The sequence below is a fragment of the Rhagoletis pomonella genome, unplaced genomic scaffold (assembly GCF_013731165.1).
Source record: "Rhagoletis pomonella isolate Grant_MI unplaced genomic scaffold, Rhpom_1.0 Rhpom_scaffold_00011, whole genome shotgun sequence".
Taxonomy (NCBI): Eukaryota; Metazoa; Arthropoda; class Insecta; order Diptera; family Tephritidae; genus Rhagoletis; species Rhagoletis pomonella.
Window position 1 is genome coordinate 22,251,076 of NW_023458565.1, and position 21,216 is coordinate 22,272,291.

The window sequence follows — 21,216 nt, forward strand, 5'->3', positions numbered from 1 at the left end:
GATTTTTGCCTGAAAAAAAAATGTCGTTTAATTCGGCCGAAAAATTTTTCCGAGCCAAAAGAAAAAATACGTGTCTCATTATTTGGACCAACAAACAATGTATTTGAGTTTGGTCGAAATTAAAAATCATGCTCGTACATGACCGGTTGTCTGGAAATGGAAAGCATCGGTTAAAATTTGAGTAGTACTTTGTAGTAGGCACTTGCCTTTCAACTTAAAATAATATGTTAGAAACATAGAATTAACGCTTATATTTCATGAGTATAACAATACTTTGGTATTATATCCTTTATGGACAGTTATTTGTTTCAATTGCAAACTCGTTGCCGTTATACCTAAAAAAAAAAATCAATTTTCTTGACACGATACGCTATCAATTATCGAAAACAAAGCAACACAAAACTAATTTCTTTAACAGCTTAAGGGCAATCTTCTAAAATTCCAATCACTTCTAATTCCAAATATCACCAGAACTATAACAACCTTTTCATCGAATTGTTCTTGCCTACAGGGCTACCAGCCGTAACCATATCAAATATTTTCTATGTTTGTGTAGTCATTCATTTCACTTTGCTGCCACATGCAGTTCTATTTCTATTTTCTCTTTTGGTTTTTTTTTTTGCTCCTTCACAAATGACATTTGTTTGCTTTTGAAATGCTGCTGCTGTTAAGCTGGCAGGCAGGCCGCACATTGTTTTAGTGCATTGCTCCCCTGCCATACAGGTGTGTATTGTAAGCGACACACGCAAATGCGAGTGTGTGTGTGTGTGTGTGTTTCGGTAGGTGTGTTGAAACTTTTTGCAAATACTGAACACCAAATGCGCATACACATACACACATACATACTTATTTACACCTACGAACATGTGTATTTCCAGCTGAAAATATCCATTCGTTTTTTTTTTTTGTACAAAACCTCCCCTTGCTATTTTTGTGCCGGCCTCGCCAACACAATGCTTCCATTCACATCGTGTGCTCGCTCTCCTAGCCCCTGCGGCTAAATCCTTGTTATGCGCAAATCTGCGGTTTTCCACTACACTGCATTCGCCGACAGCTAAAATGCACAGCTATTCATACGTGCGCCTAATCGCGCTTCGACTCTACGTTGTACTCGCACATACATATGTACGTTACACATTCGTAACAAACCGTATTTGGGTTTGCATATTTCCTGGAACAATGTAATGAAGTTTTTGGGATTTAGTAAAGCAGTATGTAATTTAGATATTGCGCTAAAGTGTGGTTCAAAATCCTTAGGATTAATAAAGAATATTACAAATAGGTTAATTAGAACTTACTGAAATTTTTTCGAGAACACATAAATACGTATGTCTACTTTCTGGATATTTAGAAAGTGTGTGAGATTCATGTTTCGACGATTGTAGTTCGAAAGCTTTTGATTGCAAATAAAACGAAAGTTAGACGTGCTATGACTTTGCTCTTTCAAATGCGTGGTTTTTTTCTTGCAAAAAATGCTGTTGACAAGTGTATCCAAAGAAATTAATTATTTTTCCTGCATTCTCTAACTCAAAAGCTAGATGCTCTCGTTCTCGAAATATTTGATTTCGTCCTTCAACTATGTCTTTGAGATTACTCATACGACATGTACTCCTTCCCATAGCTGTACGAATTAATTTCTCCCAGTAAAATAAAAAACAAAAAAATGTTTGTACACTATGTTTCTTAAGGTTTACTAAAAATATTTAATTTGAAAATTCCCATAACCTGCTCGGAGACATCAGCTCTTCGTTTCACGAAATTTGACTAACCCCAACATAAAGTCACCTTTACTGTTTGTGGAAACTCATGGCCTTTTTAATTTCCCCTTTTTGCTTTGAAATGCATTTAAGCAATTTTGCTTTGAGCACCAAAAATGTCAAATGCCTCTCTGGTCTGGCATAAATGTGCATAGTTCAAAAAGCTTAGGCAAACAAACAAGCAAGCACACGTAAATACGCAATACAATGAAAAAGAAAATGCAATAAAAGCTGATTCTGTTGTTGTGTTTTTTTTTTTTATAAATAGACAAAGCAGAAGCAGAGAAAAAAAAATTTATAAAAAAAATGTGAACAACAAATTTTTAACAATCTACAAAGTCGAAGACGTACTGCTGCGCGTGAAACTAAATTTAGCAAAAGTCGGAAAAAAGTCAGAAAGTTACTGTGAAAAGCATATAAGTACATAAGTAAAAAGTTGAAAGAGCAAACAAAACTTTGAAAGCCTGCTGTAAACACTTGCAATGAAAAAGCAAAAAGAACATCTCTCTTCTGGTGCGTGTGTATCTGGGCGTTTTTTTTTTCAATATTTCATACATATGGCTTATGAGTGTACGGGTCATTGTGGCGTTCATAAAGTCGTATGTTTATGGAGCGTTCCATACCAAAACGGACGGGGTTCACACTTCATGTATTTGATTTGTTTAAAATTTTTACGGTTGATGCATAAACACAAATAATAAATAAATATGAAATTTCAGCTTGATTAACACATTTTTCAAAACTTTATAGCACAAAAACAAAAGCCAATCGATTTAATAGTTTTCTAAATATCTCGTGAACGGGGCGAGAAAAGAATTTGAAAAAAAAATCACACTTACACACATCAAAATTCTCGATGAAGGGAGATATTAAATTTTTTTTTTCTTGAAAAATTTTTCACATACAAATTTTTTGGTAAAAAAAATAGTTTTTGAAAATATGCCATCTCAAAATAAAATTAAAAAAAAGTCACAATTGCGCAATATTTAAGTATAGTATTATGGGGTGCACTCTAAAATGATTTGAGCTGCGAAGTTTGTTTTTTACACCGAAATGAGTACATTACAAATTAACAAATTTTTTAAATTTTTTTTAATTTGTTTTGAGTATGCAGTTTTGTAGCTCATTACATTTTAGTAAAGCGCATGTTTTAAGCTACTGCAAAAATGCGTTGATGTTTAATATTTTTTATGCTGACGGCTTTTTCCACCTTTTTCTTATGGAAGAAAATGCGCAAAACCGTTTTCAAAGAAAAAACAAGTGAGCAGCGCTGTCTTCGGCTATGCCGAAGGCTTCATACCTTTCATGAACATCTGCAAATTTTAGTTTGACAGATTACTGATTTTGATACATCGATAGAGGAGTTACATACTTATATAAAAAATCGCATCTAAACAATCAGAGGTATGGAAGATATACTTTATATGGCACCAATCTAAGTGATTTTCACTGCTATGTGATCGGTATGTAAACCGGTAACACAATTTATTGGGTTTAGTTTCCTACATAAAGGAGATATATCGCAAAAACTGGTATCTGAACAATCAGTGCTATAGGAGATAAAGCTTATACAGCATAGATTTTGACGATTTTCTCAGTAGACTTTGTATTATTATTTATAAAATATCTTACGAAATTTATCGGTTTTAGCTGTTCAAATAAAGGAGTTTTACAGTAAAATCCCATATCTGAACAATCAGATGTATGGAAGATATATGTTGTAGTCACCCGATCCTTGTTATTTTCACTGTAAGTATTCTGTTAATGAGTGAAAATGGTGCGAAATTTCATGTTCTTAACTGCATAAATGGAGGAGATATGATAAAAGACCTCATATCTGAACAATCAGTTGTATGGGGGCTGCAGGTTATAGTGACCCGATCTTCGTTATTTTCACTGTAAGTCTTCTGCTGATAATGAGTGAAAACAGCGCGAAATTTCATGGTCCTAGCTACATAAATGGATGAATTACAACGAAAAATCTCATATCTGAACAATCAGTTGTATGGGACCTATAGGTTTTAGTTATCCGATCTTTTTAATTTTCACTGTAAGTTTTCTGTTGATAATTATTGAAAACTGTGCGGAATTTCCTGTTCCCAGCTATATAAATGGAAGAGATATAACGAAAAATTTTATATCTGAACAATCAGTTGTATGGGAGCTATAGGTTATAGTGACCCGATCTTTGTAATTTTCACTGTAAGAATTCTGTTGATAATGGGTGCAAGGGCTGCAAAATTTCATGTTCGTAGCTGCATAAATGGAGAAGTTATAACGAAAAATCTCATATCTGAACAATCAGTTGTATGGGAGCTATATGTTATAGTGGTCCGATTCTTCCGGTTCCGACAAATGATTAATACATTATAAAAATACACCCACCTACCAAATTTGATCCGGATATCTCGAAAACTGAGAGACTAGATTGCATACAAACAGACAGACAGACGGACAGACGGACAGACGGACAGACGGACAGACGGACATGGCTAAATCAACTCAGCTCGACGTTCTGATCATAAAAGTATACATTTTAATGGGTCTATCTCTTTTTGTTCTGGTACTTACAAACATCGGACCAAAGTTATAATACCATTTCATGCTCATGAAAGGTATAAAAATAAAAATTAACGTCAGTTTTTTAATCGCTTAAAACTTGCGCTTTATTATAGTAAAATTTAATGGGCAACAAAATTTCATGCTCAAAAAATTCTAAATTAAATTAAAAAACGTCTAAATTTGTAATGTACTCATTTTACTCAACTTCGGTGTAAAAAAATTCATAACTCAAATTATAGTAGAGTGCACCCCGTAATACTATATTTAAATATTGCGCAATACTTAGAGCTTGTGATATTTTTGAGATGGCATCTTTTCAAAAACAAATTTTTTTACCAAAAAATTTTTATGTGAAAAATTTGTCAAGAAAAAAAATTAAAAAACATTTCTTTTCATAGAGTGAGAGCTCAAATTTCATATTTATTAATTATTTATGTTTGTCCATCAAACCTAGAAATTTGAAACAAATCAAACACATGAGGTGTGAAATCCCTTCCGCTTTGGTATAGAATGCCCCATATATATATATATATATATATGTATTTGCCTAGGGGTGCTGCAAGCAAGCAAATCCACACAAAGACTTTAACTGCCTGTCGCTTGTTATTATTTACCCACATTATAAGTATATTGCATATTAATTTTATTTTCACTCCTTCTCCCTACCACCTCTCTCTGTTCTATTTCGCTGTGGCTTCAGTTTGTTGTTTTTCGAAATTCTCTCGATTTACTCATGCAGGCATTTCATGCTTTAACTTAATATTTAATTTAATTTAATTTTTGTATTTTTAACTTTGTTTATTTTCCATGTGCATCGTTTGCGTATTTGCATTGCCGCAGGAACGTCTGCTGTTGTCGGTGTTGCCGCGTCACGTTGCCATGGAAATGAAGGACGACATTGCAGGGCAGCCGCGTGATACGCAATTTCACAAAATCTACATACAACGACACGAAAATGTCAGGTGAGTAGGTGGATATATGTTAATATACATACTTATACATATGTGTACATTAGGGTGGTGCAATTTAGCTTTTCCCTGCCAACCCCTGAACTGAAACTTATCGAAAATAAGTTGGCCAGTATTTCAAATCCTTTGTGTTTCATATCAGGAAAATAAATTTTTTCGTTCGCTAAAAAGGCAAATAAGCAAATGGATGTATAGGATTGACAACAACAACCACGCTGTCGAGTTTAAATAGCGGCAAATCAGCTGCACTTGATATTAGTTGGTTGAATAAGGAAAATGAATTAGCAACAAGAGTTTACGGGATGTACATAGCTCAGTGGTTAACGCATCTGACTTTGAACATTGATTACGCAGGTTCGATCCCTGCTGAAGTCTAGAAAAAAGAAGTCTGATAAGGAGATGTGGTGATCTCCGAAATAGTGCTATAACTTCTACCGCTTAGACTTTGTTGCTTTTTCAATTTTTCCTAATAAACAATCGTGGTACAAAGCTCAATAAAAAATATTAAAAATAAAATTTTAATAAGCCACAATAACATTGACAAATACAGTAAAATTAAATTTTCAGCATAATTTTATTGTTGGAAGATAAACAAAATTATTTCTCCATATATATAAAAAATACGATTATCGTTATTTTCCATTCTCTATAATTCTTTGGATGGCAGCAAAATTATTCCAAAAAGTAGATCTTCCTGTGTATTTTTGGACCACCTTAATGTACAAATATATATAGAAAATAGCAATCGAAAATCTAATGTAAGAAAAGGAAACCGCAAATCTTACAAACCTAAAAAAGTTCATTTTTTTTCTTCCTCTATTTGTGCACCAATGTCATATCTATGTCATAACATTTGCAAAAAGCGTCTTTGGGAGCTGAAGCATGCATGTTGATAAAAAGATAAATAAATTTGATTGGATTTAGGTGCTGTCAACTGACCGGCCGCTTTTCGAATTTATGGCAAGCCTCTTTGCCACAGTGAAAATCGCTTCCACAAAGCTTATCGATTTCTTGTTTTTACTTTCAAGCGAATTCTCATAAATGCTTTCACAAATCGTAGGCTGTCTGCACACGCTCCTCTGATTCGCTACTACTTTAGTTCTTCACTTTTATGCTCTCTTACGGAGTTTTCTTTTCTACAAGAAATGTTGTCTTCTTATTGCCCCGTCTTAGTGTTTGTGCGAAACGGGCTTTGAGAAGTCTCTATACCTGTCTCGCACCTGTGCCGGTTAGTCCAGTCTATTCTGAAGACCCAAGCGAGCTGTTCGCAGTGACCAACAATTTCTATAATCATGATAAGAAAGTAAATCGTGTCGAACTTATTTAGTTTTTCCAAATAAGTTGATGGCAATTAATTAATTAATTTTAACTAGAAAGCCAAAATTGAATTACATTTTTGTGAACAGGTGGCAACCCTAATTATAAGATTTTCAAAGCAAAGTTTTTACTAAAATTGCATTCAGCTTGGGTATAACTTAAATAAATTCAATTTTTCAAATAGGTGGCAACCCTCTTTGAAGGCGTTTCAAACGAAATTATTTGTATACCTCTTCCGTCTGACATTATGATATACATATACATATTTCAGTTTCCGAATTAAGTTGACTTTGATTTTTTAAACACGTGGTAACTCTCATTAATGCAGTGCAGAAATAAACTCTTTTCAAACCCATTTCGATTGATACCCATATTGTTACAATTGATATAACTTTTTAAAAAATTTAGCCTAATTTTTTAAATGGTTTAAAGAATGTAATTAAATTTTAATTAAAGGGATTTGGCATGTGCATAAGGTATCACTATATTGGTGTCAATCAAAAGAGGTTTAAGAAGGTAGTAGGTTGAAAATATTTTGAAGAGTGTTGTCACATATTTGAGAAGTCGAATTAAATTATTTTATACAAACTTACATATATGAAATATTAAAAATGGATGTCAAATGATAGGTTTGAGAGTTGCCTCAGTTTAAAAGGTTAAATTAAAATTATTTAATACATTAAATGAATTACTAAACGATGGTTATCAATGGAAATGGGTTTAAAATCCTTTATTTCAGAACTATTTTTAGGAGGGTTGCCACGTGTTTAAAAAATTTATTTCAACTTAATTCATCAGTTACATGAAGTATTTATAACAATATCCTACGAAAAATAATGAGGGAAATTTGGGTCGGAAAATAATTTTTAAGAGGGTTGCCGCTTATAAAATCAAAGTCAACTTAATTCATCAGTTAATTGAAATATGTATAACAATGCCAGACGATAAAAAGATTTTAGTTTGAAAATACTTTTAAAGCGGTTGCCACCTGTTTGGAAAGTCGAATTTGTTTAACTTTAACACAAATATTAGGCCAAACGAAAAAGTTAAGTTAATTAGGGTTGCCATGTATTTTTTAAGGTCATCGCAACGTTATTTCGAATTTCCAAAATGAGAACTCAAATTAAAGAACTGGGATTCTACATAGATGTGCAATAACGTTTTATTTTTTGAAGTTAGAACTTTTTAGCGGTACAGGGAGATTTGAAATTTAATGGAATGAAAACCGACACTGCTCACCACTCGCTATTCTCATTCTATTTATTCAATATTTTCTTCGTATTCAATTTGTTGCACTGTCAACTTCGAGTGTATGTACTTGTAATTCAGTTCGCTCATGCTCCATTAGTCCTAAAGGTTAAATTTTCTACACTCCAATTCATAAAAAAATTATTCCAGGTGACATGCTATGTAATAAATCATTACCATCATTATTTATTTATGTGAAGCTATGTATGCATGTATGCATACGAGCACACCCACATACACATGCATGTACATAAGTACCACCGATTGCGCATATCCTCTTATCCATTTTAAGGTTTTTGCAATTTCATGGAGCGAGCAACAATTTTCTTACGATTTCCTATTCGCACACATTTATACATACATACATTCAAAATTTAACAAGTTGCAGTTGTTTTTCTTTCTTTTCCTATAAGACTTCACATTTACGCGCTACTTAGAGGGCGCACAGTGTGGCGGCACAAAGTGAATCGCGCCAAAGTGATTATGGCGTGAATTGCTCTTTTCCTGTTCTCAGAATTGCCACTTTCGATGTCAACAGAAAAAGCAAAAGAAAAAAACAAAAATAATAATAAAAAAATGTACTTGTAAATGTCCAAAGGTAGGCAATTTGGTCGTTCGTTACCTTGTCGCTTGTAAAGTACAGACAGCACTTGTGAGTTGGCATGGCTCATACTTGTGCCACAAGTTGCCATGCACTATTTACACAGCTGTGTGAAATTCATCGTTACAAAGAGCCACAGATATTTCGTATTTGTAGAGGATGAAAAAATGTTTTTTCTCCAATGGCTTCAAATTTGCGGCAGCAGTGGTTCAATGGTGTGGGTGCGTATGACTGCCTTGGTCTGGGTTTATCTTAAATTCGAAGAGCAGGGCAACCTTCGTACAGGGAAAAATATTTCAAAAATTTAAACTGTTGTAAGATACATACATACAAGTTCTTTTTAAATAATATTATCTTATGGTTCGAGGCTAAACTTTATTTCTCCTACAAGCAAAAGTATGTGTATGCATCGTAGGTATGCATAAAGCAGATAATTATGTATGTGCGAATTTACGTATTTATTCTTAGCGTTGAACGGAATATTTAAGCATCTCAATTTCACCTTGATACTACATAATAAATCACCATTCATGCTTACTCGTATCTTAACATGTTGCCAAATAAATTCATTTCCGTTATCGCAATTTGTACTAATTAAATTTTAATCATCTTTTAGCTTAACATATGCATTTATAATTGAACACAAATTCTTATCTTTATAGCTCATTACATTGATCTAAATAAATAAACATTCTTTTTTCTCTAATAGCATACTTTTTGCGGACATTTGCGGCTTCACCAGCCTCTCTGATCAATGCACCGCCGAAGAATTGGTTCGGTTGCTTAACGAACTTTTTGCCAGGTAAGATGAATGTAATGTACTCGTATTATACTTATGAAGAACGTCATAACTCGAAAAAACCTAAAAATTGGCTTTAAGCGTTTTTAATCGACTTTAAAAAAAGGAATATTTATAAAATTTTTTTTAATGAAGATTACCGCATAAGTTTCAAACTCGTCAACCGATTTCGATAATTCATATAATATTGAAATCTAACGCAGATGATAAACTTGCGGTCATATCGAATTTGCAGGACTGTAAACCCCTCCTAAAATCGAGGCGGTTCGATTCAGTGGTTCGCACCACTTAAAAAACATGTACCGGTACAAGAGAGGGTTTATGAGTATCTCCCTGGACCCGGTTCGGTTCAACTGGTTAAATTTTGCTTGAAGAAGTGAATTCACAAGGCACTTTTATTTAAGTGGGTTTTAATAAATTACATGAATTATTTTTTTGAAGTGAAACTTCTTTAGCGGCGGTTGGTTGGTTGGGAGTAAATTGGCAAATTCAACGGAAATTGCACACGGAAATGGTGGGATTTTAGGGATTTTTGGGATTCTCGGGACTTATCGATATAATAATCGATGTTTTTATCGGCTTTGTTATCGATATTTTATCGGTTTTGTTATGGTTATTTTTATCGATTTTGTTATCGAAGTTTTTATGGATATTGTTATCGATTTTGCAAGCGATTCTTTCGGAACTTGTATATCGACAATATATATATATAATATATATCGATATTTTTATCGATTTTGTTATTGATATTTTCAGCGATTGTGTTATCGATTTATTAATCGATATTTTAAACTATTTTGTTATCGATATTTTTATCGAACTTGTTATCGAGTCGGTTTTCAATTATTTATCGATTATTTAACGATTTTGATATCGATTATTTACCTTTCGTTATCGTTATCGAATTTTTAATAGATTTTTGTTATCGATTATTTATTATAAAGATTAAATTGAAGGTGAAGAAAACAGAAAAGCATAAATGTTAGTGGTAGAGGTAGGGATCTAGATAGAAAAAAGAGAAAAATACAACCTTAAACAAAATCAGATGTATGTACTTACTTACTTACTTTTTTCTAAAATACCCAGAGCGAAATTAAGAAATTTTTAATAAATATTTTAAAGGTTTGGATAATACGTAAGCCTAGTCGAGTTGACAAATACTGCATACTTAGAATTTTCAATGGAAACTCAAGAACTTGGTTTAAATCCTCATTTTCGATGGATTGAAACATGTATTTGGCCTTAACTTCAAACGGAAGTGGTCAAAATAATAGGTGTGCGCATTTTACCAGTTTTGCCTATTTTTTCCTTCATTTAATGTTCATTATTTTTCACCGACTTCACAAACAATAAGCAGGAAGGTTATCAATTCGTCGAAATATATATATTTTATTTTATGTATGTTGCCGCATAACTTTGGACCACGTAAACCGATTTCTATAATTCTTTTTTTAAAGTAAAGTAAACCTGACAGGTGGTTTGGTTTAAATCCAATCATTTGATCATGAAGAAATTAACGATAATCTTAACTTTTTTATGAGAATTAAAGTCGGATTTTTTGCTTAAAAATTACTTGTTTGTATTAATAAAAATTTTTAAGCTTATTATATAAGGGCCATTTCAGCGGAGACGACACCTAAGATATAAAAATAAATTACTTAAATTTTGTTTAAATCTGTGATTTTCGGTTTGGCTTTGGCATTTCAAAATAAAAACGGCCAGAAAAAAAACGTCAGTTCGTCTCAAAAACCAATTCGATTCAAAATTGGTATGCAGCTCTGCAAATTTGGTTCCTTACATTGATCAAAGCTGCTAAGTAAAATGGAAAAGAGCGAAGCTGTGAAAGAGAAAATTGTAATCCTTGGATCCCTTTAGGCCGTTTCCTGATTTATTTCGTACAGTATTTATGGTGGCAGCTGTGGTGTAGTGGATAGCAGTGCACGCTTCCACTCTGCAGGACCTGGGTTCAAGCCCTGGTCAAAGAAACATCGCAAAAAATGTAGAAAAAAGGTATTTTCTTAACAGCTGTCGCCCCTCGGCAAGCAATAGCAAACCACCGATAGTATTTCTGCCATGAAAAACAGCTTCTCACAAAAATACAATCGCCGTTCGGAGTCGGCATAAAAGTGTAGGTCCCTCCCTTTGTGTAACAATAACGAGGCGCACGCCTCAAATCGGAGGAGAAGCTCGGCCAAACACTAACATATTGTGTAAGCGCCAATCTATTATTATTATTATTAATATTATTATTTATGCACACCCGAAATTAGTTGGTTTCTACATATGTATGGGCTTGCCTGAGTTCCACTTTCCTGGTGTGCATTTCTTACTGGGTTTGTCGAAGACAACAATTTATTAATTGGCATTGCAAAAATATGACTTGCTACATGTTAAAAAATTATAACAGCCTCATTGCATAAATTACAACAAAGGAATAACATATGTGACCTGAAATTGTTAAACGCCTTAGATAAGTGCCAGAAATGATTCATCTCTTTCAAGTAAAATAATTAATTGCTATGCCCAATGTCTCATAAAAAACAACAAATCATTGCATGCCTTCATAAATTGACACAGGTGTCTGCTTAAGTAATGTTGCTAACTTGGCACGAATTTGTGGATTACAGTGCTTACTCTGTGTATTTATTAGAAATTCAATAATAAACCTTTAAACGATGTTAGGCATTTCAGATGATGGCGAATGAAATTTTGTTGGAGTGGTGAGCTGAAGGAAAATTTCGTGAAATATTTGATAATTTCTACTCAGTCTTTTACATGGCGCTATTAATTTTGAATTGGATAATTCTAAAAAGTGCTAAATTATATTTTTTAAAAGCATATTTTTGTGTACATATTTTCAACATCTTAAGAGTGGATAAAACAACTGGGTTTTAAATAGGTATTGATGGGAGATGAACAATTCAAAATGTTCTTGTTTTCTTTATTAAATCAGCGACAAGATATAGCATCAAATACTGCGCGGTCGGGCTGGGGGACTATCCGTATATTCGTTTATCCGTTCGGATATTCGTGGATACAGACAAAATTCGGATACTCGCATTCGATATAGGTTTATAGGTACCTAAATACGGTGTTCTTCATAGTTTTACTTTTTTATTCATCTTCGTTATAATGCATGCAGTGGAGGGTTAAATATCGTGTGTATATTAGGGTGGTCCTTAAATGTAGGAAGCAAATTTTTACATCAGATCGCAAAGGGGTCAAAGTTCAGACGCCTTAACCGAGTCCAATCAGGACCAAAATTTATATGTGATATCTTCGACTATGGTAGTATCGATTTTGGATATTAGACGAAAAAAAAATTATTTTACTTTTTTGAGTCTCTATAGAGAAATCTGAACTTTGCCTCCTGTGCGACACGCCTTAACCGTCTCCAATTGGGAGCAAAATTTATATGTGATATCGGTGATAGTTGTATTACCCGTTGAGGGGGTGAGAATGAAAAAAATCGCTAATTTGATTTTTTAAGGATCACCCTAATGCACATACAAACAACCCAATTCGGACACCATTTAACTTTTCCATCTCCGATTTTTTTTTATTTTGTTATGTTATAGTACCAATTTAGAGAGACCTTCCTGATTAAATTTTTTCTTTTCGAATTGTTAAAAATTTTTTTTTTTAGTGCCCATAACTTTACGAAAAATTGACCGAGATTTCTAATTTTTTAAACGCTTTTCAACATAAAATCGAAAAAAATTTCAAACCCGTATTTCGGCAAAGTTTCTTAGGTATTATGTAAATAAACCGGTTTTATTAAATTTTTCTTTCTACGACATTTTTCTTCAAATTTGCAGATTTGATCGATTGGCAGCTGAGCATCATTGCCTGCGAATCAAACTTTTGGGTGATTGTTATTACTGTGTATCTGGCTTGCCCGAGCCACGGCCGGATCATGCACATTGTGCCGTGGAAATGGGTTTAGACATGATTGATGCGATAGCGTAAGTGCAACCAAATTAATACATACATACATCCCTGAATTGTTTCTTTTTTGCTTAGAAAACAAAAAAATGTTAATAAGAAATAAGAAATAAGAAAGTGACAAGAAACACCCTGAGGTTATAGTCTATTCGTAGGCGTTCGAACACGTTTTTACACTTAGGTTTAGAAAAGTTTTTTCTTAACACGTTTTAAACATTCCAAATGTGCTTTTTACGATTTTTTCGTATACATACTAAGCACACAGATATGTTAATATACATACATATATATGTATATGTGCTTAGCTAAATATTATTATTACATACTTACTGATACTTCCTTTTCACCAATATATTCAGGCTTGTTCGTGAGGTGATGGCTGTCAATGTTAATATGCGTGTTGGCATACACACCGGACGTGTGCATTGTGGCGTACTGGGCTTGGTCAAGTGGCAATTTGATGTGTGGTCGAATGATGTGACACTAGCTAACCACATGGAAAGCGGCGGCATACCTGGGTGAGTGTTAAATGGCGTAAAAGTTTTTAACTGCGTTTGCCAGATACTAACTTATGCAAGCACATGTCTACATATACAGTGGTGGGAGAAAAAATAGAAACGCAATTTTTTACAAGTTTTTTGGATGATTTACTTTTGTTTAGTTAATGTTTAATAATTTTTTTTTCACAAAAATTTCTATTAAAAACGGCCTCAAGTTCAATAAAAAATGTTGAATATAATTGTTATAAGGCCATAAACAATAAAAATAATTGATTTAGGAAGAGCATACCTAAAATTAAACATTCTAAATATAGAATTATTAGCAAAAACCAACAACAACAACAACCACATGATCAAGCTGCGCTTGATTGTAACGGGTGATTTTTTTGAGGTTAGGATTTTCATGCATTAGTATTTGACAGATCACGTGGGATTTCAGACATGGTGTCAAAGAGAAAGATGCTCAGTATGCTTTGACATTTCATCATGAATAGACTTACTAACGAGCAACGCTTGCAAATCATTGAATTTTATTACCAAAATCAGTGTTCGGTTCGAAATGTGTTGAATGTGTGAAAAGTTGGCAGAAAATCCGCTTTTTTATCGACAAATTTTGTTCAGCGATGAGGCTCATTTCTGGTTGAATGGCTTCGTAAATAAGCAAAATCATGCGATTTGACGCCTTTAGACTATTTTTTGTGGGGCTACGTCAAGTCTAAAGTCTACAGAAATAAGCCAGCAACTATTCCAGCTTTGGAAGACAACATTTCCGAAGAAATTCGGGCTATTCCGGCCGAAATGCTCGAAAAAGTTGCCCAAAATTGGACTTTCCGAATGGACCACCTAAGACGCAGCCGCGGTCAACATTTAAATGAAATTATCTTCAAAAAGTAAATGTCATGGACCAATCTAACGTTTCAAATAAAGAACCGATGAGATTTTGCAAATTTTATGCGTTTTTTTTAAAAAAAAAGGTATCAAGCTCTTAAAAAATCACCCTTTAGTTGGCTTAACAAATGAAAAATTGGAAAAAGCAACAACAGTTTATGTGGCGAACTTAGCTCAGTGGGTGGTTGACTGCTGGCTAGGCGGCTGGGGTCATTGAATCGAATCCCAGTTGAAGAAGTCTGATGAGAAGAAGTGGTCATATCCGAAATAGCTATAACTTTTACCAAAAATGTAATTTTATAGTATGCTTAGATACCATAAGCAAAATGCACCGTAAATTGGCCGCAACGCCCAACCATTACGACATACGAACTATCTGTAAGATAATCAAAAGGCAATTATTTTTCTTAATCATTTGCGTAGTTAGAACCAAATTTTATTATATACTACTCTACTCCTTCATTGCTGGGTTCTGGAATGAATGTCACGCACAGGTAATTCATGCTTATACATCAAATTCAACTCGATGGACAACAACGACATACAAACCTACAATATGTATTTATGCTCGAGTATAGAAACATTGCCACAAAATTGGGGCAAATTTCAACCGCTGGAGTACGAATGGTAAACAACAACATTCAGTTGAGTGACATACCAGCTCCACTAAATTGGCACTTGCATGCAAATTCGTTATGCACAAATCACTTACTAACAATTTTCACCTACACACTCTAATTTTCTCACATTTCTGCCAACTTCAGTAGCGTTGTATGTTGTGTAAAGAAGGAGGAACAACTTTACACTGTTTTCTGTTGCTGAGCTGGTTGTACGAATATAAGGTTTTTGGCTTTTTTTTTAATCAGAGAATTCTTTCAACTCGGAATAATCGGTAATCTGAAATTACGTGACTGTAGTCATAAGCTGAAGTTTTCAAACAATCAACAACTAGCATATTTTCAATGATTTTTCATGTGTTCTCCAAAAACCTATTTCTTGTGGATGGCCAAATTTGATCGATTTTCATCGTCGCTGCCTGCTTCTGCTGCTGTTTGATCTCAGTATCCAACTAAATTGAGTTTTGGTATCTTTTTGAAGTGCTGTAAGCACATTACACTTTTATAATCTGGGAAAATTGATGGATGTGGTTGTTTCGTTTGTTTCCTAGAAATTTTCATTTCACCAAAATGGACTACATGCATTTCAATCATCTTTTTTAATCATTTGTGGCCTTAAAACGGTAAAATATCACATCGTGCGACAGTAAATTTTACACACCTAAAAACTAATACGTTCGCGAAACTAGGTCCCAAACATATTTGGGAAAAATATATATATCGTCGTTTAAATTGGATTTGCTAACGCAAGCTGTTGGCTCAATCCTCATCCATTCGAACTGAAATATACTAGCCAGAAATGCGAACCATTTTGAAATATGAGTGTTTTTACTGTCTAGAAAATAATTTATACAACCTCACATACGCGGTTTTGCATTTTGTTGATACGCGGTTTTGTACTTTAAACGACGATATATATGTATATGTATTTAGTGTTTCTCTCTGACGTTCGGATTTTTTTAAAGGACTTTGAATTTTCAAAGACATGATTAACTCAAAACAGGAACGAAAAATTGCTGAAAATGTCCTTTTAAAATTTTATCCTTGATCCTCCTTGAAAATTTGCATAGGTTGAGAGAGAGTGCAGTATCTGGAATTAGGGTTCTTTTGACTTCTTTGCGGATGAATCGAAGCTGAATGAGAAAGTAGGTGGAGGTGTATTCAGCGACGATCTCTCCCCATCAACCTGAAATTGAGGCAACAGAATCACGGTAACGTTACTGCGCTATTAATTTTATGCGGGTTTCTGGTCACAGCGAAATCGCTGGAAACTGCATGGCCGATGAGCTGGCAAGACAGCGAATGCTTGAAGAAGTTCTCCCGGATCGAGGAACAGTGTTGCCATCTTTTGATTTTCAGAAAGCACCAAAAACTTGGAAAAAAGCACCAAATTTTTTTGAATCAAGGGATGCTTTTTTCATAACATAATACCGAAGTACTGCACATTAAAATTGGCATATACCGAGAAAGAAAAATCGAATCGCATCAAACGAAAATGATGCCCTAATTAGAAATAGGCAAATAATTTGATGTTTTCATTATATAACCTCAAATATCGCTAAAAACCGTGTTTTTGGCACTTTGAGGGATATCTCAAAATTCTAGTGCTAGAGCAATTGTGAGGCCAGATTTGGATTCAGCACCAACCAATGATATGTTTTACTCAGTTGGTAAAAAAAATCAAAATTTTTACAAATAATTAGAAAAGAAAAAAGCAAATACTTAACTTACTTGCGTACTAGCATTTTCAACGCGAATACTGCAACTTCTTGCAACTTGCAACTTCAGCTTTTTATCAATCATGGTTGTATTTTAGTCCATTTAAATTTATAGAGTCTTGTAAATTCAGTGCTGCCACAGCCTTAAATATTTCAAATTATTTCAGGTTTTAACCATCTCGAAGTAATTTTAGTTCAGAAAAAAGCACTAAAAAAGGCACTAGGCACTAAATAATTTTTATTTGCGTTTTAATTTTCAAAAAGCACTAAATCTAGTGCTTAAAGCACCAAGTTGGCAACTATGTCAAGGAAGTCTGGACAGCTGGGCGTTTAGCCAGCAAGGCGAAAAGCTTGTAATGCAGGATGGTTGAAGCCTTTTGCCCACGTTTAGACCGAGGGCGGACCAGGGAGCCCTTGAAATTTAGAAAATTACACCTCTCTACCTTCGTGGGAGTTCCAACTGGTCACCGGACTCTAACTGCGCCAACTATATGGCCTGGTACCCTGTTTTTGCGAGCTTTCTAGAATGGATATCAGTCGCTTGAGGAACTTCGTTGCGAGTACGCAGCGTTTTTCTTATAAGAAGCCTGAGGATTAATCGTTTTATGTTCCTACCCTCCCACTCACCCGGCTGGCTTACCCTTTCTCTCCATGTCTCGTCTCCATTTCTGTTGCAACTTCAAAGCGCACACAGTGAATTGAAAGAGAATCGTGGCCAGGCACTTAGCAAAATGTGTTAAGTGCTAGTCATTTATTTTTGTAGGTATGTACATACAAAATCGATTACTGCAGATAATGTTTTATTAGCAATAAGTTGTTGATGACTTCCTGCTAACGCGAAACGGTGTCATATGATTGTAAGTGGCACCTAATTTTACCATTGTTGAGGCTTATATAATAATTTTACATATTTTTTATGGCAAGTACATTTCTTATCCAAAGAAGGAAGGCCAAAAAATTTACCTTAGACTAAATAGCTAACGTGATCAATGAACGTCTGGAAAGATATTTCCATTTGAAGCAAAATTTTCCGTTGTGGATTCCCTTTCTCTTCTCTTAGTTCAATATTTTTTTTGCATTATGTTTAGATTAAGTTATGTTGCCCTTATACTCTACAGTTTCTATTGAATGTTGAATGTATTTCATGTTTTCCTATACAAAACACATGGAAAAATTTGAACGTTTTGAGCGACCTCTAAATATTTTTTTCCGATTTGAAAATAAAAAAACAGGTGAATAATTTTTTTCTGTATAAAACAATTCTAGGGGGTGAGATTATTAAAAATACGGTCTACCGTAATGTACATGCATAAGTATCTCGATTAAAAGGAATGCTTCTCCACAAAACGCTGTAGCCACATTTACGAGTACATGCGTAGCGTCTGAGTAATTCACTATAAAACACACACAAATTCTTGTTTTATTAAGCGTGAAACTAAAAGAAAGGCGGAGTAAAACAAATTTAAGGATATCCTTGTAATGATGCTTCAAACCAGTATGTTGCTCAATCATGTGTATATCTTGCGTTTGCTTTCATTGCATTCCTTTCCAATGCTCAACTACATATTTATTCAACCGCAACGAATTCTTACATGGTACTTAGTAACAACGAGAAATACATATATACTCATACACATCCATGTAAATATGTACACGTACGTGTGCCCGCATAGTGAAGATAACAAAAATTAACAGTTAGCCTTGACATCCTTTGTTGATAACGACAATTTAATCCTTATTAAAGCTTTCGGCTTTTGAACACTCAGCCTACATAAATGTATCAATTCGTAATCTGTTTCCTCCCTCCTAAATGGCTGGCTTATCGCTTTGTGAGTTGTACAAGAAAAGAACCAAAGTAAATTTAAGATCCCCAATTTTTTTTTAATAAGGCTAAGGGACTTTGTTACATTTTAAATTTTTTTTTAGTATATGGTCTGATAAAGTAACACGAATTTCGTCTTCATAAATACCAAGTGTGTACATTAGAGTGGTTCAAAGAAATTTTTTCCGAGATAGGGTTTGCGGCACCTTCCAACATTTTTCCTCTTGCCGAAAGTAGTGCTGGCACCAAACTTTACGTTTATAAGTACTAAATAAAAGTATGCTCATGAGATGCTTATATTTTACTCTAGAAGTATTTTGTGCATATCGGCCCCTAACCGCCAAAAAGATGTAAGCAACAGTTCTTTCGAAATGTTATTTTTGACGCAGAAATATTCCTAGAGCTTCTAGATGTATTTTTGCATTAAAAAAATGAAAATTTTGAACAAATGTCGCCTACTTCTTTTTGGCGGTTAGTGCTCCATATATTAACCAATTAATTGGTTAAGCACCATTTCAAATTTATATTAGCTAAAACAAAATACAAGCTTCAGTTGGCATGGCAACAGTAGCTTTTTATAAAAAGCATCAATGTTTTGGTCAGTTTCCAAGCGATCCAGGGACGCATTTCAAAGTCATTGAGCACCTTGTATTAGTTACAGCAGAAAATTGAAAGTTGGTTTTGATATTACAAATATCAAAAGGGGGCAAAACTGAGGGGGTGCCCCATTTTATACGATTAAATTTTTTTCTCCAATTTAGAAAGAACAAAATATCTTCACGTCGCTGACATAATTTTCGTTTTTCGATTGCAAGGTCTTGTGAATATTATTAGTATTGGTGTCCAATGTTAGATGTCAGCGTTGTCAACGCGTATTCTGTCGGAACTTTGTTTGTCTTTTTGGCTCGGTATAGGCGTTTGTAAACCACTTTTGTGGAAATGCAAGTGGTCGGCGGTCTAAGCATATTCCTTTCAGGCATTACAGAAGGACGAATTGGAACCTCTACAGCAGGAAACTGCGGGAGTTCTTAGCAGGGGCGCTCCAAGAGAGCTGAATGATAATCTGTAAACTCATGGCCGCTGAGTGGGTCCTCGAGCAAAGTAAATCTGCACTGGTGACAAATGCTCAGGATTTCAAGCAGCCGCTTTTTCAATACAACTCTGATCAAAAACTCTATAGCATAGGATTTGGTAACTTTAAATTTGCGGTCAGAAAGGTCAAACCCGCCTAATGGCGGAAATTCTTCAAACACATGGAAGACTATCGGGATGAGATCAGCTTATTTTCGCACAACTGCAAATGGTTTTGGAGCTGTCATGGCACTGGCTGACTACCATCTACGAAGGCTGCGTAAATAAAGCAGATATTACGAATAATTTTCTCAGCTAATGTTATTTGCTTTTGAAAATTCTCCAAAGACTGATTGACTTACATATATCTATGTATATGTGTTTAAGAAAATATGATTCTTCGTTTCTCTCTCTTATCATACTCCGCGTTGTTGTTGTTGTAGCGGCTACCAAGCCCTACCTAGATTGGCTTGTCTCTCAATCGCTGTAGTCAAGCTCAACTAACGGGAGACCCAGAAAGTGTGCCACTCCAACGGGGTTGGTCCATAGGGAGAGGGGCCTTAGGTAATTGGGGTTTAGGGGGCAAGCGAATATGTGTTGGGAGTTGTGAACTGATTCTCCGCATGCCGGAGTTTAGCCTGTTGTAGTATCCAGAACGAAATTGGGCTATGGTGGTGCAAATAGAAAGGAAGGCTATCGCACACTTTTCTCGGCATTGACGCCATCAGCCACTTCCTGGAAGGCTGGAATCAAAGGCTTACCGCCTATGCTGATGGCGTGGCTATACATATAAAGTACCTAATGTCCATCTTCCCTCGATCCGTGGTGTTCCACTTGTGACATGGTCAAGTATAGAAAGTCACATATTGAGAAGCGAGAGTTATCTGCCGGCTATATGAAATCATAAGTGCATTATGATTAGATTTTGCATTCCGCAAACAGAGCAAGCAACACTGCTTTCTTCTTTAACCCGTCGTATGATCATTTTTGCAACCTTCGACTTTATACATGGTGAAGGGAATGGGTGCGTACGGATATTGGCTCCTGTTGAATCCTACTCTATACATACATGTAACTCTAAGGGGTGAATGTAGCGATGGCAGCCCCTGTAACAGAGGTTCGCAAGTATATTAACTGGTAGATCGAGTTTGAATTCGAAGGCTCCGATTACTTTAAAATCAAGCTGATAAGCGTTCCAGAGTACAATGCCGTTGTAGGAAATTCTAGGTCATGGTATGCGAGATAACTCCTGTATTAATATGCGCTTTCCTCCTTCATAGATTTTACTCTATCGTTCGATCAAGGTAACCTTTTCAGCTAGATAAGCCCCATCTCTCGATTCTGCCAGAAGTCTTGAACGGGCACTGCCCAATAGGAACCCATGAGAAACAATTTACTTAGTA

General features: G+C 34.7%; 1 protein-coding gene across 1 annotated transcript in view; it reads left to right on the top strand.

Moving 5' to 3' along the window:
- Positions 1 to 21,216, top strand: part of LOC118747223 — a gene marked incomplete in the record, with an annotated part of 110,204 nt that overhangs the window by 50,677 nt on the left and 38,311 nt on the right. The window contains 4 exon segments of the mRNA XM_036481211.1: positions 5,160 to 5,281; positions 9,163 to 9,255; positions 13,071 to 13,217; positions 13,557 to 13,715. Of these exon segments, the coding sequence (XP_036337104.1) occupies positions 5,160 to 5,281; positions 9,163 to 9,255; positions 13,071 to 13,217; positions 13,557 to 13,715 (521 nt within the window).